The following is a 26,740-nucleotide window of genomic DNA, read 5'->3' as shown; positions in this document are numbered from 1 at the left end:
ATAATGATAATATAAAGAAGTTGTTAAGTGAAGAAATTTAGTCAGGTACTTATTTTTGAAATAGACGGGGAATTTATAAGCCTCCTGTTACGGTTTGGAAGGTAAACAAAAACTACTAAAAGAACTTAAATGTCAAGTCGGTCTTTATTATGATTTATAAGTAAATTATAGTTGCAATATCACATATATATTAAACATTACTTCTTATGAAAACATGCAAAGCAGAGTGCGCTAATGTTACGGTGGAAACTTTTTCTACTGTATATATGTTTTTAAACGATTTCAATCAAAGTCACTTATGACAACTGACAATGATGTTCATGTTTAATGTTTATAAAGATAGTTTTCAAACACACGTGGTTCGGAAATATATTGAAATTTTAATAACCAAGTTAAATAGTTATATTTCTTAATTAAATAGAATTTTTGTTCTGGAAGTAATGGGCAAAAAAAGGAAACATGAAGCAAATAACGACGATTTCGAATTTGACCCTATTCCTCGACATTTGGTTACTTCACATATAAAAAAACAGGAAAAACGTTTAATTGTTATTCTTGAAAACGCTCATTTGGAAACAGTTAAAGTAAGTATTCATAGACTCCTACATTTCTATGGAACTTTTTCTGTCTTATATTCTCTTATGGTTATATTAATTTATTTAAAAATAATCATATAATTTCTTGGATGACTAATAATTTATATTTTAAATTGTTACTATAAGCTTTTAATGAAAACATAATATCACATTGACAGAGTGGAAACAGCTTTGAATTACTCAATTGTGATGATCATGGTCATATCTTGAGGAAAAATGACAGAGATCCCGGGTCATGTCGACCTGATATTGCCCACCAGTCTCTTCTTATGCTCATGGATTCCCCTCTCAATAGGGCAGGACTACTGCAAGTTTACATTCACACAGAGAAAAATGTACTCATAGAGATCAACCCACAAACAAGAATTCCAAGAACATTCAAAAGATTTGCTGGTTTAATGGGTTTGTATATCTGGCTTACAATATATAGATTTGTAAATTATAGTCATATTTTGTATGTAGCAATCATATAATTTTTTATTTTTTGTTTTTCCAGTTCAACTACTTCACAAATTTGCGATCAGAGCCTCAGATGGACCAATGAAGCTGTTAAAAGTCATTAAGAATCCAATAACATCACACTTGCCTGTTGGTGTAAAGAAAATTACAATGTCATTTAGCTCAAAAATGGTGAAAAATTGTAGGGAGTTAGTACCTCAGGATGAGCCTATTGTTTTAATAGTAGGGGCTATGGCACACGGAAAGGTAGAAGTAGATTATTCAGAAGATGTTATATCTATAAGTAACTACCCTCTGTCTGCTGCTTTAACTTGTGCGAAGGTGTGCTCCGCATTTGAAGAAGTGTGGGGAGTTGTTTGATTTGTATATAAGTAGTACTAAGATTTATTCAATTAATACAAAGGACTTTACATAAAATGTTTTTATTAATTTTTTTGACAACATTAAAAGTAGACAATATTATATTTTTAGTAGCACATTATTTACGAGTCAAAACTTTTTGTATACAATTGAAAATATTTGAGGTTTAATATAAGTGTAAACATATTTAGGGTAGGTAACATATTTTTAAGTATTGATACCTATATAATAATTATCTTCCATATTTCACCTTGAATATTAAAATTTTCTCAAGTATTAATTTAGGTAAAAACAAAAAAAAAACCATTGATTTTATTGCTTAAACTTAGAAATTTTTAAGTAATTTTTTCTCTGACTTGAATAAGTTTTATAATATAGTTATATTAATGATAGCATCATAATAGGATGTCTATTTAAAATTAACGATGCCCTAAGCCTGCCAAAATAATTTTACTTTGAAATGCTTCTGAATTTATTTAGACTTATCCAGTGATTACATTGTCAGAACCAATATGGTTTTTTTTTAGATATCTGTAAAATCTGGAGCACATGAGTTACAGGATCTCTGGGGTAATTCGGAGTATTGGAATTAGTAGGTGCCTCATAAAGGTGGTAGCAGTGCAGGCTTGCAGGGGTGTGTGTGAGGTGCTTCATAAAAACTAATTATTGAATGCTGCAGTTGTGAAAATTTTATTTTGTAACTTTTAGTTGGCCACTTTTAGTTGGCCACTCAATACTAGATGGTGTGGCGGTCGCTGGAGGTGGACAAAATCTGACCATATGAGACCAAGAGTTGTGGTAATGTTAAGGCTTGTGACCAGTAGTGGATGATGATGATAAAGACCTACGTATTTAAATGTTAACGTGGATACTGGGAACGCTGTTCCTATTTATACACCGATAATTTCGTTTATATTTAACAATTTATACCCAAGAATGATTTTTACAGTTTAAATTATTACTGTGATGGGTTCAAAATAAAGCATGGAAAGGATATGTCGTAGGTACGTAGCTTATGAGACATTTACACATGGTGTAAAATCTAAGGACAATCATTTTTTGTCTCTACGACCGTAGGTTTGTGGATAAACTCCGAAACTAAAATATGAGATTTTAATTAAACTTATTACAATAATTGCTAAAATTCTTTGGAAGCTATAGGGTATTTATTTATCATTTTGGACCTCGAACAAATCCAAAAAATGAAAAGAAAAAACTGATTTTCATGATTTTTCAAAGTCGTACTAAGCATACCGATCATTATTTTCGTCATTATATTTATGACCCATAGGAAGTCTGAAATTCTTTTTTCTGGTATGTCACCTGTTTCTTTAATAACATAGATACAACTGCTCTCCTCATTACATCAGATGGCTGGTAGGATTAATTAATTCATTAGTCATGTGAAGTCCAACATGCTGCTATATTCAATGTTGAGTTCCTCGTCTCCGAGAGATTTTCCTCGTTCCGACATCGTTTGTGTAATATTTTTCCTACATACTTATTTTCCCTCACATCATTGACCATCACACGATTACGATTTACGACTATTGGACATCACTAACTAGTCGGCGATACTTTCAGGATCATTTGCTCTATTGACACTCTCATGCAGGTCTATTTCTTAAATTTCATTTCATAGGCTGTCTCCAAAATCCTCAATGAATTTCTGCATATCAAGGGCATTTATTCGTATTTTTCCTGATTATTTTGGTACCATCTTAACCTCTTCTCGAAGATGTACTTTCCTGCATTTCCTAGCAGACACAATAAGACATAATAAGTTTGCGCTTTGCCCATTCGTAAAATTTTTTGCTAACAATCCTGACCCAAATGTTTATTATAACCAAATAAACGCGCAAGATGAGTGCAATAGACACTCGCTCGTTAGCGAACTACCCGCCTAGTTGTATTTTTTTGTACTGTACTTTCTGAATTCAACGGAGCGACGAGCGGTCATAGTGTCGGAGTTAGGTTTATGTAATACACGCTCTTGATTGAGCAATTATAAAATGAATTAGCGCATTCTGTAAATTCATTCGGAAAGTCTATTAATAAAATTTTTCAAGGCACTGCCTATTCCACTCCGTTTGCTTCTATTTTTTTTTCACCTCATTCAATATCGTTATAAATTTATAAATCTGACATTTACCGCACAGAAGCGACGCTTAATAGTCAATAGAGTATATTATGTTTTTAAGTTGTTTGGAGGTATCAAAGTGTGCATGTGCGAGTGTTTAAATATTGTATCCTTAATTCAAAACTCTTTACCAAATCCATTAAATTGTTCATCTTTATATTCGCCGTCTATCTTTATATCTAAAACCAAAACTGATGTTTGAAATTCCATTTTACATATAGGATTTATAATTGCCAACACTGTAATGTTTATAATAAAAGATATAATATCTTGGTACTTAGCAAACAAAATAGATAAGAACGCTTTTAAAGAGAATAAACGGTCCGAGACATGGCAAAATAAAACACGCGTCAACGTTTTTTTAAACGTTTTCTTTAAGTCGCCCATTAGACATTAGGCAGTGGGTGATTAATTTTAAAATAATGTAATTATTCTTTTTATTCCCTTTTATAATTGACCATTTATTTACCTACTTATCTGATATGATTAAAATTTAACTTAACTGAAAGTTAATGAAGTTTTATTAAGTTAAACGGCTAACGTTTTCTTCTTAAAGTCGGAAATTCATACATATATTGGTAACATGTGTCGTTTTTAAATCACGCGTCGTTTCCATGCCCTTCACGATGTCGACAGAACAGTGGCGAAATAGCCCACCATGTGAATGTATTTCTGTCTTCATGCTTTATATCAGGCAACTTTTTCTTTGTATTTAAGTTATTAAACTTCTCCGACAGCGCAATATATATTTTTATATTACTTCATTGTGTCTATTGTCAATACTTTTTAAGAAAAAAAAACTCCGTAGAGTCAAATCTGTGAATCAAATCATCGTAATATAAATGCATGTCTTTACCTATTTAGGTCACTATATACACCTCTTATATTATTTCTCTACATGACATTTAGATATTATTAATAAAAACCGCATTAATTTCCAAGACAATGTTTTTTATTCTAACTAGACAAGACTTTCGTGGCAACAAAAATACCGTGTCCTTTTTACCTTTCAACTCAATACACCTCACTCCGCAGTATATATTTGTTTTTAATCAAGTCTAGATATCTAACACCCTGTATCTTTACAAGGAGTGTCCAGAATTTACCTAAAAACCGTCGGTTTGATGTTTTTTTATTCAGGTATCATCTTTTCTATTCCTGTCGTTCAAAAGCTCGTTAGGATTAAGATACGGCGGCACGTTCTTTTAACTTAGTCGGTGCAGGAAAAAAAAGGCATTCCCCTCGCCTGGCGGAAACGTCGCGACATCCGCCAAATTAGTAACAGCCGTCAACTAAACGATACTCCCGAGTCCCCACCATCACGACGCTACTGACGTCCAATTAGTAAAAGTTGCTGCGGAAATTTTAAGGCAGATGTGTTTGGAATGTATGCACATACATCATACATAAATTTGTGAATTTCAATTATTATCATCTAACTTTGTTATTTAAATAATTAATTTTGTTACATTCTATAACGTTGGTATAATATTGAAAAATTTCGTTTCTTTTTATTAAGTACACATGATTTCCTAGTAAATGGTTCAACTGAATGCGAGCTAACTGCTAATTACAAATGAAAACTGATTGACATCCGGTACTAAATATCCCGTTAACATATCGTAGCAAAAGAATTCAAACTATGTAAATCTCTCTTTTAGAGATGATAAAAATTAAGGATTACTTTAAAATATATGAATTATAAACTAGTAGGTGATAAAACTTTTGCAAATTGCGCCTTATAAAATAATTAAGGCGTTTTAAGGTAAATGCATTTAATGAATCAAATAGTAACCCTAAACTACACAAAATGTTTTCTCGAACATTAAGCAAATACAGTACAATCTACGACCTCGGACTATATTGTTGCTTATTCCGTACAAACCTTAACCAACTTAAGAATAGGGACCTACTAGCGGTCATCAAATCATCACCTACACTGAGCAACATTTTGTACATGTAAGATTTACTCTACTTTATATCAAATAGATTAACTATCTAGATGTTGGTGGGAATCAATGATTTGGTATGTGGCGCTTGGCATAAAAATATAATCGAGAGAATTATAGAGATCGTCCATTTTGGACTATCGCGTCTTGGAACTTGAAACTTCTATTATGGGTACCTTTTGATCATATTTCAAGGGATTACCACTTGAATATAATATGACGCAAAGTAAAATTATTAAACTTAACTTATAAATCATTTTTAAATACATAATAATTTTTTTGACACTTTGACACACTTGACACTAAATGAATTAGAACATATTTTTTTAATTCATTATTTAATTTGCATTAACTTATAAATTATTAAATATATATTTTGTGATTTCTTTTTAGGTTGTTAATAAATATTTTGTAAAACAGTTCTTCTGTAGCGGTGCTAGAGTAGATATTTCAAGTAATATTATAAGGAAACGTATCATTGAAAGCGGATGCCAACTACTCACCGCCTGTGTTGCTAGATCTGGTCTCGGCAACATGCCATAAACAGCTTACGGCTTTAGTTACTGTATAAACCAATTAGCTTTGCAATAACATAGACAAATGGTATTAGGAGAATATTATATAACTACATAGAGTTTACTCGATCAACATCGGCCTTTACACATTGTGAACGTTATGTAGGTATTGTATCTGCTGAATATTTCCCTCTTATCTCATTAGACCAAATAAAATTTGACAACATAAGCGACCAAAAAAATGGGTTGATATAAAAATACAATAAGACACTAGTTAAATCCGTTGTATTTAGTTCTATTGACGTTTTTTTTCTTCTGAAAGTTAACGGAAATATACATTCTTAAATATATCAAGTTTCTAGTGTTATGTAAATGTTCCATTCGTTAAATAATTAGATATACCTAAATCTTTTGATGTTTAACCAAACGCTTGTTTACTTTGTAATGGCGGCACAGACTATATGACCCGGAACACATTATGTTCGTTAAATAAAAATTAGTATTATCTGTAATTGTAATTTAGTTTTGCTTAACAACTGCCACAAAAACATCCAAAGTCCCGTGTCCAATAAAATATAACTGTAGAATGGTTTTAGATGAGCGTCATAAAAATAAATTTAAAAAGAGCGGCTTAAAGATGTTTTCAAAAAACTAAAACCGGTTAAAAAAATGCTTACACGATAATATTAATAACTAATAGATACACGTTACTATTATTCCCTTTTTGTCAATAGATTTTAGGAGACGAATCCGTCACTTATTACATTATCTTTTTAATAGTGATTCCATTTACTTTATTTAAATAATTTTTTTTTGTGTGAAAGCTAGGTTAATAATGGATACTTTTCACTCATAACATAGGATGTAACCACTTGAACTAAATATGTATGACTACGCATTCTTATCACAAGATACATGGAAAAATACAGGAATTTTATCTTTGTGGTTGCAATCTAGTCATTCAAGAGCTTAGTATTTTGTTGAGCTGAATTAGATCTTATTACGATAAGCGTAAATATCATTGTAGAATAAAAGAGTATAAACACCAGTCTCAGAATTGGAATGCCTATAATATAAATGTATTTATGCTTGCATTCACGCAATCGAGATGGCGTGATGTTATGACTAATAAACAAGACTGCGAGACTCGACCCAGCTATTGGCTAAAATATTCAGAAGCGTTTTATATTGTAACTGCCAATTAGTCTCCTTAACGTCCTTAAAAAATTACAAATCATTCAAATGTATTCAAGACCTAACCGATGGTCATCTAATGCAATCTAGTGAATCTTTCGTAATGTTTATATTTATTAATAAATCTTGTAGCTTAAAATTTAATAGTTCCTGAGTATAACATTTGGTTAACTTAGAGCAAAATGTAGTTCAGGTCGTTCGCTTTACATACAGTCGTTGTAGTGATTACTTTGTTATAAATATATATAATGAACTTATTCCCAGCGCTCGTTAAACAGTAGCCGTCGTTCTCGTCATGTCGGCGGGATTAATTTCGCAAACGTTCATCGTGACCGGAGTCGACTCAGGCGCCGGTCGTGAGGCCGCTCCTCTACAACGTACAGGGTGCGGGAGTGTGTGTGAAGCCCACACCTCGCCGTGGCTCGCTCCGCTCGTTATCCCTGTCCGCCGCTGTCTCAGAGGATACTGGTCCGTGCGTGGAGCGTGTTGAGGCGACAGTCGAGTCCGTCCCTCGCAGACCCGTCGGCGACGGCCGGCGCGCCGCCAGACCGTTCGGCGCCTGCTCACAAAGGGCTCATTGTGTTGCTCGCCGACCGATTCTATGAAAGGGTCCTCATTTTTTTTAACTAAAATTCCTGATACCAGAACGACGACGAACAATGGGTTTCCGTCCTTTTATTGGCACCTTATTTTTTTGTAACTTCTTAAATGGACCTGCCTAAGTTTCAATAAAATCTCAACCTGTTTCTACTTTATAAACGTTTTGTATGATGCCAAAAGTAATCGGCTCGATGATAGCATTTGTAGGTATACGAAAGAAACAGCGGTCCGCCATGTGTAATAACAATTACTTTTTTATCTTTTATCTCAAAATAACACACGAAATGTTTATCGATAACATGTTGTTAACACGTAAACAAGTATTATAATTTGTAGCAATCATCATTGTGTCAAACAACAGTGTATAGTTGCTAATAGCAAATGGCCTTGTAATATTTGTTCGTTGAGAAGACGGTGGTCAACAGAATAAGATGCTGAGCAAGTTGAGCGTGTGAGTCGCGGGCGTTCAGCGCCGCGGTCGCCCACAGGCCGCCAGACAGGTTTCCTCTCACCGCCGCGCCGCCGCAGCCGCTCGGTTGACCCAAACATTCGAGAAACTCACTCCCAATATAAATTAAGCGCCGTCACTAACACATCTGAAGAATAAAATCCTATGATATGTTTTTGATTGCATTTAACCGACATTACCTTGTACCTTACACTGTTATCTCGATTCAAACTCGATGACTCTGTATAGTGATTTTTTTTTAAATATAAAATTCGTGTTTATGTTTATTTTTATTTTTGACTATCAGGCGAAGGTTTCTATTATCATTAATTAAATAATATAAAAATTAGAACTAACGTCGAGCACTTTCATTTATAAAGATCGTATGAATGGGCGAGTTTAATAAAACATTCAGTAAGTGCATCGCATTATTGGAATTTTCCCACGTTATTGTACTACGTGTCCACACTCCGCTGTTCGTATTGGAGAGTTATTCGAGTGATGTCAATGTGGCGTAATGTTATCTACATCCTGGTTGCTAGGGTCCGACTCGATGACTGCCGTGATACACTTTATTTTCGGAATTCTCGAAAGATAGTCGGCGCGAAGATAAGATAAGGGTTAGACTAAAGGACGCCAACCGAGGACGGTGCGTCACGTAGGCTGTCAGTGGCGAAGAGTTGGAATATATGAAACGATTAAGGAGATCGGTGTGAAGTGAAACTCAAATAGAATGTACCGCGAGTGTGCGGCCGTGGTCCGTTGGTGTGGCGCCACAGCGAGCCGGCACTCGTCACGTTGCACAATAGCATGATCAAGATACATAAGTCGCTGTGGGTGACAAAGAAAGTAACTGTCCTACAACAAAGATGATCATAAAATACACGTACTATATATAACACGTAAACTATAACTAACAGACGTATTTTTATTTAATACTAAAAATCGTGATGACTTCATAAATGTCGGTGATCTTTTTTATTTTTATTATTTACATTTTACATAACAAGTTTCCGATGTATATATGTATATGAAACTTAACTGTATTATGTATTCGTATGATAATGTCGTTTGAAGGATTTAGTTTTGTAGAAATAAGAATAAGAGAAGATATATGAGAATAATGAAAGATGTCCTTGGAATCGAAACGGCTCACAGATAGCGGGCTATGAAAATGTATGAATCGCGAATTGCAAGTTGCCAACGCGCAAAACAGCACGTAGGCGCCTCGGTCCTCGGCCGAGTGATATGAAATCATCGACACTGATACTGCTAACAGGCAGAACATTATCTGTGCAAGTGACCGGCTCCGGCCTCCGGACCCGGCCTCCGGGCCCGGGCTCTCTTCATTGTTTATTCATGAGACGTACGTACACGTGCGATCAACGAACTGTATGATATAACAGAACGATTTATGAACGCGCACAAAACTAACAATAAGATAAATAGCACACGGTCCGCATTATGATGCAGATGTACGCGATATATTGGCGTTGAACGTAATTGATTGCCGGTTTGAACTCCCTACAATATTGTCCCGTTGTGTCCAATGAGCGATGCAACATTGAAATAGCAATAACATAACAGAGTACTTACTGCTCAAATGTGAAGTGTATTTGCAATTAATGAGATGATCGTTTTAATATCGAAGATGATGCAATATTTGAGTACATTGCGTATGTTTACGATCATATTTAAAAAGTTGTCAAAGCCAAGAAAACATCATACGATTTTTACATAAGACACATTCACAGAGACGGCTACATATATCATCCTGGAAATTTTCCAATTGCTTAGAAACATTTGTGAGGTGTGGTTTAATTAATTATGCTATATTAAAATGGTTCGAGTCCAACTATTGAGTAACGGTTGTTGGGAGCGCCGTCACTACTCACAGATGTTGGATGCACTCGCATTATCCATTTATGTATCATAACAATGGAAGCGGTCTTAATGATATGATTTGTTATAATTGATGGAATTGTCAATTAAGTGTTACAGCGCGTTTCCCCGACCGTTTTCCCTTTGCGTAGGTAGAAAGCTTCACAGCCGGAGTCGAATGACGCGAGTCGTCTTTCTGAGTAAGAACGAGGCAGGTGAGATGATCACAAACCGGTCGAGATCGAAACGCCCGCGCCACGTGGAAAATGATCCTCATTGTATTTCTTAGTATTTTTTTTGTGCCGGTTAAACTAACCATAACTAACCAACGTTTTCAGTTGTTTCAAAGTTAATATTTTAGCTAGATTTTTATTTTAACACTATAAATAGGTTGTATATCAAAGGCTTAAATCACGTAAATACATTCATTGTTAAGTTAACAATTCAACATCAACAAGAACTACTGTTATATAAGTTTATAATGACATCTTGTAAAACTTCAATTGTTATTTTCTTTCTAAACTGGAATATAGTTTATAAATGACCTATGACCTAAATCTGATATAAATACTAGAAAATTGTAGTTTAAAAAGATCTTCACCTAGAGCACACACAGAGCAGAGTTTATGTTTGAAAAGTAACGTAAGACAATCGGAATCCGATGCCTTTGAGGGTTCATTACGTTCTCCGAGAACCTCGTATCAATGTAAAGATCTCGAGAGACATACGACCGACTTGGAACTGGTCCCCATTTGGGTGATGTTTGAACGCACGTGTGCTTCACACTTAGCCTCCATTGGCTCTCCAAACATTCGACTTTCAAGCGACATTCGATTTTATAACTGTGCAAATAGATTCAATTTTCTTTATTTCAATAGCTCTACCGTCACTAGTAATGTGTGTTGAAAGTCAATGTATTTTATATCTTATGTGTTGATATTAAGAGCGACGGGCGCATTGTGTCTCTAATGTCTTTCTGACAGTATACGACTATAGTCGGTCCAGGCGGCGACGACGTGTCTGTGGGACTTATTAGTTCGTTTTATGATGGGCGGCCTGTTGTCTGAGAAGCGACAACAACAGATACACTAAACTGTCTTTTAGTTTTCCGTTGTTTTTAAAACCTACATTAGCCATAACTACACAGTTGGACTTAAATGAGATATTCGGCTTATGAAATATTACGTAATTACTATTATTATGATTTATGGTACCGATTACAAGGAACTTAACAGCATGACTCGCTCGGAGATGTATAGCTCTATACTCACATCACGTTGTTGTTGAGAACAGTGTGGAGATCTTCATGGATTGCTGAGTGGTCTACTTGTGGCGTTCCAAGGATACTCCGTCATCTGGATCTATACTCATGACACAAGTATTCAGTCAGAGACCTTATAAAGAGCTTCCTTTATATAGTCATTGGTCAACATACCAGAAAAGCATAGTAATTGTCGGTATGCTTTTGTACTCTATAGATTGTTAGGTCCTTTGACTTTATGTTGTAAATAAATCCGAAGTATATAGATATCAATATATATATGTATGTATATATAAGAGTAAAGTTTGCTAACTTAGGTTATTATAAATGTGTTAAGTTTTTAATGTTTTTAAAGTTCTTGTCTATGCTCGATGGATAAATTTGCTACAAACTAGTCAGTACTTAGATATAAAGTGTGTGCGGTGTGGGCCGTCAAGTGGAGTGGCCTTCGGTTAATTCAGCCATAAGCCATGATCATACGAAGCTGGCAAAAAACTCATGGAATATTCTACATATACTATGATGTCATGGTGTATTATGTTACTGGGAGCCGCGACCTCGCCCTTCATGTGTCCATACTCGTGTATGATTGATATAAACCTATACAACCTCTCGTTAACGTTAATGATGGAGTCATTTTTCTTTGTTTTTCAGAAATATTTTACCTTAATACAAAAGAAAACGAGCCTCATATTGAGAATACTTTTAAAACATCCATAGATATTACTTCCTAAAATCCTAAATATTAGAAATTTGTGTGTCGTATATATATTAACATATCAGAAGCAGTTATAAAAGTGGAACCTGTTTAGTTTGACTTCACTGCCGACAGCGAATTGGGCCCCAAATTAGCATGGATTAATTCCAGTGTATCAATTTAGTCAACGGCTATATATACATTTGTATATGTATATATTACTTGTCTCAGTACAATGACTATTCATGTGACTCGAACGTAGGTATTGCAGTACTAACGTAATAAATAATTATAATATAATTATAACGTATACACATGACAGGTTTTATGTTTAATTACATTGATCGATGTAAGACAGGCAAGTACCTAATTACGTGTCTGTTATGAAATCAAAGAAACACGCAGTGGTCGTCGACGAACGAAACTGTCAAGGACAAAACTGTATAGTAATTCAAATCAAACCCCCGATATTATAGTTATTATTTATAGGTCACCTTCAAACAATAATTTGCAAAGATTTTAATTTGTTCGTAATAGTAGATTTCTACACTGTATTATTATGATAAATAATGTAGGTCGAACTAATTTACAATCGTATATTCATGGTAGAATTCAAACTTATATATTTCAAGAATATTAAACAAAAAATATGGACTAGAAATCTTTCACTTGAAAAGCGAAAAATAAATAGAACAAGGAAAAACTTAATTTCTATTTTATATAATATCTCGCATGTTACAAGTGCGTACTTGTTGCAGTAGCAACCGTCACGTCAGTGACGACACGATCACGTTACAAAATTCCCATTAAAAGAAACAAAAACTTGTTTACATTCAATATAATACAATATATGTACAATTACGTAGAAACATCGATAAACTTATAGTCCGCCGCTGACAATATAACGACGCTCGTTCGTTTTAAAGTTTCTTATATTATGAATGTTATAAAATGTAGGCGAGATCCGAGAGCCCAGCGCCGAGAGCCGAAGGGGAGCTGGAACGCCGTTTTCATGGTCGGGCGTAGCGGGCGGCCGGCTTCACACAAAAAATAATCAACTTTCCTCGAAACGGCGATGGCGCTAAGGCGTCCATTTCATGAAATGTCACAACCGTCCCGCGCCCGTGAGCAACTTAGGCTCTTTCGTGCATGTCACGAGCCGAAATAACTTGTTGATGTTCGGAGCGGGTGTGCGGGTGAGCGGGGTGTGGGTGAGCGGGGTGCGGGCGAGCGGGTAAGCGGGTGTGTGGGTGCGCGGGTGTGGAGGGGCTAGCGCCGCTAAGCGACGGCCTGTCTACGCCGTCGAGCTGGCGACACCCTGTCTGCCGCGGACCGCGCCGTTGCCGCTCCGTGCGCATTCCTGTCCGCCCGCGCCCCTGCCTCGCGTCCCACAACCTCGTGAACCGCCCGCGTGCTCTTATCGGCAACGTCGCATTCAAACTTGTTTCGTAAACGGATGTGGCGGCGACCGAGCCGGGGCGGGTCCTCCGTCTCGTTCCCTCCCTATGTATTATGTGCGTAGAAATAGGATAGCGAAGTGGCGCTACGTGCTATCGGCTCCCACTTGCGGCATTTTTTCACGCCGAGAATGAGGCGAGATTAGTGCCTTAGGATGTGTTCACACACAATTAGTTTACTAAATTAAATGCGCAGAGTTCGTTTCGGCAAAGAGATTCAACTTCATGTTCAGAGATAAATTGTCTTAACTTTTTTTCATTAAGAAATAATTATGATTCAATGATCGTAAATCTTCCTTTAGAGAGATATTTAAATGATTCACGTAAAAGATTTTATACTATATTTTAGCAAAACTCTTACTTTTGTTTGAATACTTTATATAACTTAAAGAGTTATACAAATATACATATAATTCGTATACTATGAACGCCGTCCTCGTGATATACGCGGTTGTTGTCGCTCACGTCGGAGCGGTATGCGCCGCGGCCAACATCCGCGGCCAGCGAGCGACTGTCGCGGGCCACACTCCACACTCCTCAGTCAGTTCGGCGCCGACCGTCAGCCCGCGCAGACGTCTCTCATCATGGCCACCGCTCACACGCTCCCGGCCCCCGCACCCTCGCCCGCGACCGCCGACCGCCGCTCGGAGGGTCGCGCCGGATCCCGCCGTATTTTCCCACCGCAGTTCAAATTACAAGTTCTGGACGCGTACAGACGTGACGCCCAATGCCGCGGCAACCAGCGCGCCACAGCGAGGAAGTTCGGCATCCATCGCCGTCAGATCCAGAAGTGGCTCCAGGCCGAGCCGGCTCTCCGCGCGGCTCTGTTGAGGCGGGCTCCGCAACCAGCTCCGTCGCCTCCACCGTACTCGGTGGGTTCTCCTGAGAGCGCCCGCCTGCCGTCTCCTCCGCCCGCCGTCACCCAAGTGCCTCCCGTGTCGACCTCCGTTCAAGTGCCTACCCCGCTAGCGGCTCCCGTGCCGGTGCTGCCTCCGTCCACGGAGCCCATCGACCTGTCGGTCCGCCGCCTGTCCCCGGCCCCCGTGCCGATCATGTGTTGCCCTCCGCCGACGGTGCCCGATCCTCCGCAGGCTCGCAAGCCGTTCAAACTGTTCAGGCCGTACCTCCTGGAGGACGAGGAGGACAAGCGGCCGTCCCTGGCGTCCCTGCCTGTGTCGGACGGGGTGCACATGTCCGCCTTCGTGCCCGTCCAGAGCGCGGCGGCGTGTTCGCTGTCGGCGTGCTCCGCGGTTCGCTGGTGTCCCGCTCCGTCCTTCTCGACTCCTCTGAGATGAGTTTGTCGCGGGTCCCGCCCGTGTTCTCCTGTGATCTAGTCGCCGCCGGCTTCCCGGCGCCGCCCGGGGCGTAGCTCCACACCGTGCCTTACCGTACACGTCGCCGTAGTGCATCACGCCGTCGTTTCCAGATGAGCGTCTATTTTTGTGTATAATTATAGTAGTATAAGAATGAGAATGTATTTTTTTATGTGGGCTTTATAAAGCGTACCTACATTTATGCAGAGTATAATGATATAAATATTATCGATTATTATTATATTAATAAAGAGAGTTGTTTACTAAACGGAATTTTACCTCGTGTGTCGGCGTTGCGTGTCTCCCCGCTCTCGTCGAGCAGGTAGCGCCGGCGCCAAACGCCCTCCCCTACCTGTTTTGATCCCCATTATGTACAACGTTCATTCATTCTCTCACTTTTGGCACTTACAAAACCATATACATAATTTTTGGACCCATTTTTTATATCTCTAAAAATAAATGTGCATGTCACACATTATATACCAACAAAAATTTAAATACTCAATAAATGTATACTTAAAGAAGATAACTTACATTAAAATATAGTTGATAATAACTTAAAGTTTAAAAAAAGCTTTAAAAATTTCATAACACGCCAATTTTTATAAATGTGAAATAAGAATAAATATGACGTAATTAAATGAGACAAGTTCCGACTTGTTTCCAACTAATTTCTAGGTGAGATGAAGGGTGATAGCAGCCACGCTGGCGACTGGACATTCCTAATAGTTGGGATATGATGTTTGGATAAACTTGCTATGTAACTATATATATTGGTTTATGATAAATAATACAATATTTTATGAAAAACACATTAAAAGTATTAGTCATTGCTTGAACGGTTCATTTCTTAATACATTTTTAATATTCTTCATGGAGGTTATTATTTACTTACAATACCTGGTTCAGTAGAGGGTCGATAATAGCAAAGCTAAATTGGTAATTTGTAAACAACTAAGTCCAAACATTCTGATGATCAAGATTCGTTAGAAAATCTTGTCCCACAAGCTTCCCAGCCCGGTTTCGTCTGCGAATTCGTATGTTTTAACCTAATCAAATAATGTCTATAAATTTAAGATACTATTCGAATATATAAGTTTATATTATAAATAAGTTTCCTAACAATACTTTCGTTTACTCAATCGTAATTTCATTTATAATAAAAAATATTTGTAATTAACTGTAATGCAATTCAACTGTAAGAACAAACGCTTGCTTCATTTAAGTTTACAATATAATTGTTAATGAAACGCCTATGTGTTAAATGCATTTGTTCGCTCTAGATAACACAAAGAGCACTAACGATATCATTGTAGCAACCTTCAGAAACATCGCATGGAGTTATTGTGAGCAAGTGATTTAAAGCAGTGTAATCACTAAAAAACGTCTTATATTTGACACTTACTATTGGCCGTCATTCTGTTTGACGTACACTCGACAAATGACGCATTCACACAAATGGAAAATGATATCTGACAACTCCACAACAATGTTATGAAGGCGTAAGTAGCGAGCTCATTAGTACCTTATTATCTAGTACCAAATAACACTAAGGAAAAAGCAGTTGTGATCGTTTATTTGATTTCTTCATAAACAATTGTTTGCGAAGAAATTATAACCGACAACATATAGGAATGTCATCGGAAATTTTGGCATCATTTGCATCTTATATAAGTAATGTCAATTTTCATGCGTCAATAAAGAAAATAACTTGATCTTAGGACCTGACTCTAAATAAATATCGTTTGCTCGACGTTAGTATCAATGTTTGTTCTATTCTAAAATACTAGATGTTTAAAGCGTAATTAAAACCATTTATTTTTTGAATCGTTCTCCTAATTTTGATTGTTATGTTTAATATGAATCATTGTAACCAATCGATTTATTTTCATGAAGAATTATAAAAGTTTTAAGTTGAGAAACTCTTTGTTGATATCGAAATTAATAGCCCAGTTTTACTTGTTAAATAGTAAATAACCAGCAGTACATTGCATTGTCACATATAAGTAGCTAGTAATAGCATCATCCGAGTAACAATTGATAACAATTATAATTAATTGTTTTGTATATTGATTGCGCATTCCAATCGAAGTCAATTGCACAATTGCACGGTCCCAGCACGTTCGTTAACATCGCATAAAACTTCAAATCAAATCTGGATTGCGACCATCTGGCCGGCGGCTGTGTGGCTGAGAGAAGTGGACACGAAGACAATGAAGTGTAGTTAACAGATAGGAGACAGCAACGAGCGAGGGGACAGAGGAGAGTCGGTTAGGCGACGCGCGGTCTGGTCGGGACGACTCGCGGCCACGCGGAGGACGGGCCGACGCTTTGTGACTGACACTCCATTGATTCACTTATACTATAGAACTTAGAATACATATGGCATGTGATTGTAACATTCATAGTTTTAGAGTCATTGATCCACTTAGGATTAATTAGATAAAAATCTGTTTATTGCACAGAAACGAATTTATGTTAAGCGAATGTGAAGATAGAAGTGAGTACTCACGTAATAATCAGTATGAGACGTCTTTACAACACATATAAGTATATATATATTATAGCTAATAGCAACGGCTGTCTTGTTGAACTGCGTCATTGCACCAGATCGAAATGAAGAACTAATACATTAAATGAATTTAAACAAGAGACGCCGGTCCGAGGGAACTTTCTCTTCTTCTAAATGCATATAATCTACCTAACGAGTGACAGCCGGCTACCTGCACCGGTTTTAAATCACTATATAAATCGCGATAGACATAATTTATTTTCATTTATGTTAAACGTTTTCGAAATTTAAATCTGAATGAGCTAGCGTTCGTTTTCTGTTAATTTAATTAGGTCGTGTTACGTTGAGATTATAATAATACGTAATTCTATTTAACAAAGAAAACGTCGAAAGAATTTCAAATATGTAGCTGTTAATTACCATCAGCATCGACGTGTGTACATATTTGTCTCAGCTCTGATCTAACTTCAAAGGGTTGCTCGTAGTACGACTGTTGAATAAATAAGCGACTCGCTATTTACATAATAAGTCCTGCGAAATGTGTCTCTCTGTGCTGCATTCTGCAGATGGTTTCGTTGATATTAACGACGTGCAGCCGGACGAGAGCTATGGATCATAAAACTCGAGCTGTGAGCAGAACGGCAGAGATGATGTCAAAAATATTTTTGGCACGAAACGACAGTTCGCCGTTGCGGTACGTAAAATATACCATATAAAATATTATAGGCATGTCGAGGAAGTTGTAAAACGGTATGTATTTCTGAATGAATCCTAGGGTGTGATCGATCCGATTCTTGCAGCATTACGGCTATAGCTAAGTAGACGCTTCCCTTTACCTTGAAACCGTGTATCCATTAATACTTTTCTAATCTTCTTTCTTGTCCCGAAAATAAGAACTGAATGAACGAGAACCTTCCGAAGTGGACTTTACTGGATCCGGCGTACAAAAGGCGACTCCATTAATATTTTAAATCTCGCGTAAAATTCCGTTAGATATTATAAAGGATGAATTATAAGTTGTAAAGCCAACCAAGTTGAATGCGAAGTAAACCTTCTCGCATTCGAGTTACCTGAGAGGACAATGGCGTATTATTACGTTAGATAAGTCCTTCGAGTGAGTTGTTTCCTTGGAGTAAACAGAAAATAGTTACCGTGGTGCCTTTGTTTGTCCATTCAAGATTCCTTTAGTCATTTGTTTAGAACCGACAAAGGCTGTGATTAAATAACCGTCTATTAGCCTATACGAATGCATGTAAGATTGGGTTTCCTATTTATTTGCTGTTTGTACGAAGGCGTGACGTTAAATTATTATGTAACGGGTTTTTTCCGATAGCATAAGCTATAATTTGATTTGTCAGTTTCTAATAAACAAGACCTTCTTATATATTAAAGACATTTTCACCTCGCAGCAATATTTTTTTTCACACAACTTTCTAACGCTATGAATTGAAGCCATATAGAGTCGCACGTACGTAGGTTTGCACAAACTGCAAACACGTTTGTAGTAGTTTACACAAAGTGGATTCGGTTGCATCAGGTTCACGTTTCAGTTAGTACAAAGAAATATGATAGGAAATTATATTCTAAATATTCAGCCAGTCTTATAAATTGTCTATTTAGTACCTACAAAAGAGTTTATTAACAAAAAGGTTGTACATATTATACTCGAATGAATCTATAATCTATTGAATAAATAGAATCAAATCCCGTCGCTGGATGCCCGTTCGGTCATAAATAGCTCGAGTCGTGAGACATCGCGGCGGCTTGGGCTACGGCTAGGAGAGTCTTGAACGAGTTGGTACACTGATAGCCGCGTCTTTGGCGCCGCCGACCGCGTTATTTCCGACGCCATTACTCACACCGGCTTCGACTAATTATAATATACACGCTCACGTCACTGACCGCTCGCATAACGCACAGAAGTCCTGTTTGCTTGGATGAATTCGATTTAGATCTGTACAATGTTATTAATGTTACGGAATGTAGTGATTTAATTGCTTCTAAGAAAACAAGGTGTCACATCCGACATGTTGGTTAGTTTCTTTCATGTGTGAGCTTGTCGGCAAGATCAGAGGCGTCAGAGTTGCGTGGAAGTATGCGGCCCTGTAGTCGGAGTAATGTAATCAATGCCCTCTGACATCGGCCATCTCGAATACCGATAATGTTGTTATTAGCGTATTATTTTATAAGTTACAATTTTTATCTTAAACCAGCTTTAACCAAGTAATATTGATCTTGGTTTTGTATTAACAATATAGTCAGCAAGATTACGTTATACTGGTTGTAAATTATTTTTTTTAAGTAGGTCGTAAACCGTTTTTAGGAAGATTATAATTATTATTTTGAAATGTTTATCCGAATAGTATAGTAGAATAAATATTTAACATTAATTTTATTAATAAAAATAAATCATTACAGTGGGGACGTATATTTTAAAACCTATTAAGGTTGCTCGTATTAAATTTTCTCCAGTACCAGAAAATAAATGACTTTACGCTTTCACATGTAAAAAGGTTTTCGAAAGATTAATCGAAGCGATTGTGGTCCCGGCAATTTGTCCTCGTAACTAAGAAATTGTCATAACAACTAATTTTGAAGCCAACTTTGATGTATTTTAAGTTTTTATTAAATATAATCCCGAGCTTAAATTACTAATTCTAATATACCTAGATGTTAGAATTTTTATCATCTTTGTAATGAAATTAAGACATTTTAATAATTATCACTGTGGCCATTATATGTTGTATGTATTGTGCTAAAATGGATTTTATAGCATTCAAAATTACAAAGAAGTTTCTATCGAAATTAGGAAGCTGTACGTTTATTATCTTGCTCAAATAAAATAGAAGTAAAATGACTGTTTAAATTATACCTAACAGTTGTATTTTAAATCCTTGCTAAGTATTATTTAACATTACTTTTAAAATTCAAGAACGACGACCGGCCATGACGTAAAAGTTGTTTCAGGCGATGTGAAGTAAGCGAACATTTCCTCCGCTATCAGTGATATCACTCGCAACTTTTGTTCTAAATGATGAAAACATTTTTCAGTTGCTAACAGAAATATACGCGGTGACAAATCGCGTCTCATCACGTGAACTGTAAGGGTTCCAAATAGCTCTCACCTATACTCTGTTGCTTAATATGATTAATAGAAACAGAATACAAAGAAACAAAAAACAAAAAAAAAACACAGTTGCAACGTTTTCAATTTATACTGTGATGTAGTGATCGATTATTTGCAAAAAGATTTCAAGACCCTAAAAGTTGTTGTATTTTTAAAACTATCCGAAATAATTTTTTCGGGTAAACGCTATTTTCCGAGAATGACACCAAAAGGGTGACGCAAAACGTTTTCATTGCCAAGGCGAGTACCGGTCGCTCACTAGTGTAAGTGTACCATCAGCACCTGACCGCCTCACTTGCCAATACAGAAATACGTCCAGCACATATAATTAAACCTCGACGTGTTTAAACTTGAGCCCATTATATCAAGTTGCTGTGCGGTTTTGGCGGTTGGCCTCTCGATAAACTTTTCACGATTGTAGGCCACCCGGCCGTGTTGTGTCTTGTCACTCGTGTTGGGTGTAGACCACCCGAGAGCTCGTAATCGATGTCGTAAATATCAGTGAGTCTGTGGCGCAACAGGGATCATCCTCACCCAACTGACTCCCGATAACATGCTTAACTGATAGCCTCGATCCTGAGTCCACACAATGTCTTTGATATTATTAATCCTCTTAGTTATAGATGACGTCATCGTTGTTAAGCATTCTTTACCAAGGAATCAGATAAGGAATGTAAAGTATCTTCTGCATAGCTTTAAATATGTTTTTTATACTGTCCACTTACTACACATGTATGTCGACGTAGCATTATCAAGTGTTGCAGAATCCTCATAAAGTAGATGACCTACTTTGAGTACATGGAGCGAATCAAGATCGCATAAATTGCATTGCGTATTTACTATTTGTATCAGTCGTGTATATATATATATATATATATATATACATATATATAAACTACAACTTATTGTAGGATGTTTCACTGGCACAGTCACAATCCTAGCATAATATTAACTGTCAACGGAATTCGCCTACTCCAGGGATCTTTACGATGTATGTAAATAGACATAAAACTAGTACATTCTCTTTGATTTTAATAGACAAGTATAATTATATAGAACGCTCGATATTATATTTTCATAAAATTAGGCATAGTGTATTTTGTTTTGATTTTGTTCGTTCCATAATGATATTGTAATGGTCGAATAATAAGGACGTCCATAATATCAATTTTTTTTTAATAAAAATAGATTTGAATGTCAATATATATAGCTTCGTTCCAGTTTTATAATCGAAATATGCCATAAACAGTGAAACATCATTCTATCAACGACTGTAAACAGTGGTTGTAATTAGCTATTTAAATAATAATTTTCACACTAATTAACCACGCAGATATTTAAGCTGTCCAAAGTATTTGTTAATGGTATAAACATTAAGACTAGTTTGTTTGCAATGTAGCCGGGACTTAGCGACAAGTTGTCTGGCAGGGCCAGCGGCGCCCGGCACCGGCACCTCGCCCCCCTCGCCCCTCTAGATTATATTATGAGCCGACTCCCCGCCCCCGCCCCCTGCACCCCTGACACCCCCGCACCCCTCACTCCGCACCGCCAGCTCGCTGCGCCCGCGCCGCTGCTTCTAAGAAAATGATACCGAGTGTCGAGCATCGATAATAATTTGACGCACACCGACGCGTTTTAAAACGCGTGCGAGTGTGTCAATCTTGAACAGCGTTTAAAATTATACTCCGATGTATATTACTTAGAGGTTAGAGCTTAGAAATAGGATTCATATTATGGCGTCATAGCGATCGATGTGTACGTACGTGTACGAGGTAATATATGCGTTGTGTCATGAAACAACTTGCTCTATTATGGCTGATAATTTATATTAATATTCCTCGATATATATAATTATAGATGAAACATTGCGCTAATTTTATAAATCTATATATCTGCGTGAATAATAATCTTCCACAAAGGAAATAAACGCTCACAAATCACACACACACGCGCACGTGTGTGTACGAGCGGCAGAGACGTGTGTGAGTTGTGTGGACGCTTGTGTGGGTGAATAATTTATCGGCGAGTGGCACTTGGACGCTGACTCGTTCGTGAGGTGGGTCACACTTAATATGGAGACTTGTCTAATTTACTGAATAAATCTACAAGGCTTAGTTTCTACTGTACGAACATTACTTTCAGCAACTTAACACATGTTATTGATTCGTCACGATTTCCTAATTGATATGTTAATGATGAGACCTAAGGACTGTTTGTTTACTGATCCATTAATTAACTTTATACAAATGTCGTTATTGGTATTTTCAATAATTTCCAAACCAACGACCACTGAGTATACGAACTGAATTTTATAATCTTTATCAAAATTTAATTTCAAATATTATGAATCAAAACTTAAAACACATTTTGATGACGTGTTAAATAAATTGAATTTGTTATTCGAAGTATATAAAATTCCGTTGAAAAACCGCTTACTGGGAAACCACATTTCAGTAAAACATTAGGAATGAATAAAATGAATTGTTTACTTGTCACTTGTTAATTCCGCGCAAGCAGAATAGCATTATCTGCAATGTAAACATCTGACCTTGTCTTCTTAAGGGATAGGATGTACACAACATTAATTACAAGTAGATAATTTATTAAACGGTATACGTAATTGCTTATACAGATAACGGTTTAAGCACTAGGGAAATATTATATTGTCAATACTTTATTCACTGTTACACAATTTTAACAAAAATTAATTATACATCTTGATATTATTATAAAAGTGAGACGGCTATGTCTGTGAAAAAGAGATTTCTCTCTAGTCTCAATAAAATTCGCGGTTATTTTTAATCATGACGGATCTTAACATAAAGCACAAACTTTAAACTCCTTTTTACGGAAAAATCGCGCTAGGATGGGAATAAAAATTGGCAGTGTGCAGAAAGTTTATAATATATTATACTTTATATTACAGTGCTTTTGACACACTCGTAATATATAAGGCAGAGGAGTTTTGCCAACGTCTGGAGTCTCGCTTTATTTAAAACACAATCAGTTACGACATTCTGTTGTCCTAGTACAAACTTATAAGTTTTTTTAATAATATTTTCTTTATAGATATGATAAATAAATAGTTTGGAGACTATAATCATACGAAGATATTATAAAAAGAATATTATCAAACAGTTATTTTGTTTATTACTAATAATAGTATAGAAGTAATTGAAGTTATTGTTTATTAGTTCTTGTCTGGATTCCGTTTATGGCAACAAAAAATAGCTTTTAGATATGTCTCCCTATCAAATTTTACTGAAATGGTTTTTGCTATTCAGCCTTAAGTACAAGACAGGCGGAGTATGGATCTACAATTAGCTATTATCTTGGCGGTTTATATTATGGCAGCTGGGAGATGTCTGTTTAATTTAAATATATAATTATAATGTAAGTATTGTCATGGGACTTCCTAAATAATGGTGTAAAACTGTAACGAAGGTCGCTTATTTTAAAAAATCATATTTAGTATTTCATATGTTCCTTGTAAATTCCGAAAAACACTTCAATAGAAATGTATATCTACTGGAATTGTACAAATGCTTTTTTAATCAATCTGTAAAATAAAGGAGTTCGGTAAGCCAAAAATCTTTAAAAAATTCTGACGTGCCATAAAAAACATAAGTCCCTCACAGTCAACCTTTAAGAAAAAGACGTTAAAAAAAATTGTTATGACATTAGCAAATGAAAATCATCTGTATTATATCATTGGTTGAATAGATCGTGACAGGTTATAAAACCGCAAAGTACGGCTTTGAACGGAAACGGAAAAGTCAATCCGGCGTAATAGCTCTTTCTTAGAGTCGAAGCATGTGTAAGGAGACGTTTAGCTTGTTTTTTCGTAATTGTTTATTATTCTGTACGTACATATTTGTTCATGATAGTAAAAAAATACTTTACATGATTTAGCTACACTACAACTATACAAAATGTTTTATATGACTTAAAGAATAATTACTTAGTCATCAAAACAGTGATTAGTATTAAAGATCTCTTGATATTCTATATTTATAGTGTAGATAAGATAATTAATAATAAGTTAAATGACAATTGAAATCTACAAGTATAATAATATACTTATATTACGTAAAATCTATCAATAAGGACGACGAATACTTAAACGATATTGAAATTCATCAAGTACCTACACCAAATGGATTACTTTTTTTATGCAAAATATTTGGTTGTTCAAAGTAGATTGGTTTTTCATATAATTAATATTTTTCCAGGTATTCGAATCTTCTAAAGTATGTAAGTAATATATATGCATGTGACAACTATCATTTTATTTTTCAATAATGAATCAGTATATACGAAGATCGTAGCCTACTTGTTACATTCGATTAAACAATTAAATTGTCATCATTTTTAATTCCTCCATCAGTGAATGGATAGGTACGCTCAAATCTCAAGGTGAACGGGGGCCCGCCACAAAGTCTACCGGCTTTACCGCCATACACAGCTTTGTTATGTGTAATTACTGTTTATGGGAGGAAATTCATAGAAAAACAATATAGAGTGTGTTAAAATATTGTTTACTTTGTTTTTTATAAAAGTTACCATAAATTATATGTATTTATAGTGTTTAACTATATATGGCAACACAGATTTGTCAATAGAGTTTTCTGAATGAATCTGAATTCCTTTAATTCGACATTTCAACGAGAGGACAAGAAACAGGAAAACGTAGGTTATATATTCCCTTTATGTAGATAGATACATATTTATTTATGACTAGACATGTTTTATTTATAAGTTTGAACATTTAAATGTGAGATAAATAAATATTTTGAAATTAAATTGAGGACAAAGTTTAAAGTTAAACATAAAAATCTTTAAAAATATAAGATTGGTGACACTCAATTAAATTGTAATTTCTATATATCTAAATAAAACCGCAGCCGGTTTTGCTAAAATTTGATGACTAAAAGTGTGATTTGTGTCATATCTCGAGGTACACCAACACAAGCTGCCTACGTGCAAGCTACGGTTGTGCGTCTACGCAGTGTGAATCACAAAACATTGAATACAAAACAGATAATAATAATCGACGCCGTTGTATTCAGCTTCGAGTGGACATTTGTTGCAAATAATATCTCCGCCATGTTATTACGTTAAAGACCTGTTTATTTGAAAATAAAGAAGTGCGATTTTTATTTCGTTTTGCATAATTATATCTAACTACGTCGTAGTTTTAAAGAATGAACTGTGTTGTTATTAATGATTACGATGTTGTTGTCTGTTGCTTTTTCGGACTTTTTGTGCTAATATAGAACTCCTATAAATATTCATTTATTAAGGAGTTAAAAATAAATGTTACAACAGTGAAATTTAGTTTTACAGTTTACATTAGGATCAACTTAGTACACAGATCGATCTTTTTAATTGCTTATATGTTTTCCTATTATCCATAACCCGTTTTTATGCCGATCGTTAATCGTTTTATTATGCAAGGCGAGTGACGCAACATCCTGACTAATCCTGCGAAATGGCGAGATCTAAGGACAATTAACATTTTTATATCCCTCGTTTATTAGAACTCACTCATGGTATAATCATTTTGTGAAGTAGCTAAGTTGGAAGGTTAAGGTTTTTTGTACAGAAGTTATAAACCAGACGCTGTCTAGCGATTATTATTTGCACTGAAAAAAATTTAACTGACAATACTTTTTTTTTTAAAAAAACCTCCGGACAAAGTCACCGGACCAAAGTTATTAAGTCTAAACTGCCTAGTAGCAAAGAAATCTGAGCTTATTTTTACCTTATTTACATTTTTCTTCGTTTTAATGAGTACGAGGAAAAATTTTCTGTCTGTTTTATTATGTTGGTGAGTGTTAAAATATACTAAACAAATGACGGATAACAAAACAAGGGTTTTTCAATAGAGAAACGTCAATGAGTCATATGAACGAGATTGTTCAAAATGCATGTCACGATTTTCACTATTTGTTTCCTTACTAACTTGTAACTACCTACTTGACTCACTATATATTATATACCTATAACGAATGTAGAATTTAAGTTAGCGTTAAAAATTTCTTCCCTGTAATCTTGAGACCAAACTTATGCACAGGTTGTCAATCAAGATACCTTTACTTTTTTTTATAAAAAAAAGGGGTAAAATTAATTTATTTTCTACTTGTAAGAAGTATGCTTGACGTATAAATAATTTTCAAGTGAATAAAAACGCTGATATAAATATTTATTTCTTGAAATATGTATAAACAT

At 35.8% G+C, this 26,740-nt stretch overlaps 2 protein-coding genes across 2 annotated transcripts; both read left to right on the top strand.

The window, feature by feature from the left end:
* The first annotated feature begins 329 nt into the window (after window positions 1-329).
* On the top strand, window positions 330-1,472 carry LOC116765608 (ribosomal RNA small subunit methyltransferase NEP1). Its single transcript, XM_032655146.2, has 3 exons — window positions 330-584; window positions 755-998; window positions 1,093-1,472. Exons 1-3 carry the CDS (start codon window positions 441-443, stop codon window positions 1,413-1,415), a joined length of 711 nt encoding a protein of 236 aa, XP_032511037.1. The 5' UTR covers window positions 330-440; the 3' UTR covers window positions 1,416-1,472.
* An 11,709-nt stretch (window positions 1,473-13,181) lies between these two features.
* LOC116767525 (calphotin-like) lies at window positions 13,182-15,138 on the top strand. Its single transcript, XM_061526914.1, has one exon. It carries the CDS (start codon window positions 14,034-14,036, stop codon window positions 14,850-14,852), a length of 819 nt encoding a protein of 272 aa, XP_061382898.1. The 5' UTR covers window positions 13,182-14,033; the 3' UTR covers window positions 14,853-15,138.
* Window positions 15,139-26,740: the final 11,602 nt, after the last annotated feature.

This window comes from Danaus plexippus, assembly GCF_018135715.1.
Source record: "Danaus plexippus chromosome 3 unlocalized genomic scaffold, MEX_DaPlex mxdp_30, whole genome shotgun sequence".
Lineage (NCBI taxonomy): Eukaryota > Metazoa > Arthropoda > Insecta > Lepidoptera > Nymphalidae > Danaus > Danaus plexippus.
The sequence above is the reverse complement of the archived record's forward strand: the minus strand, read 5'-3'. Positions and strand labels throughout refer to the sequence as shown.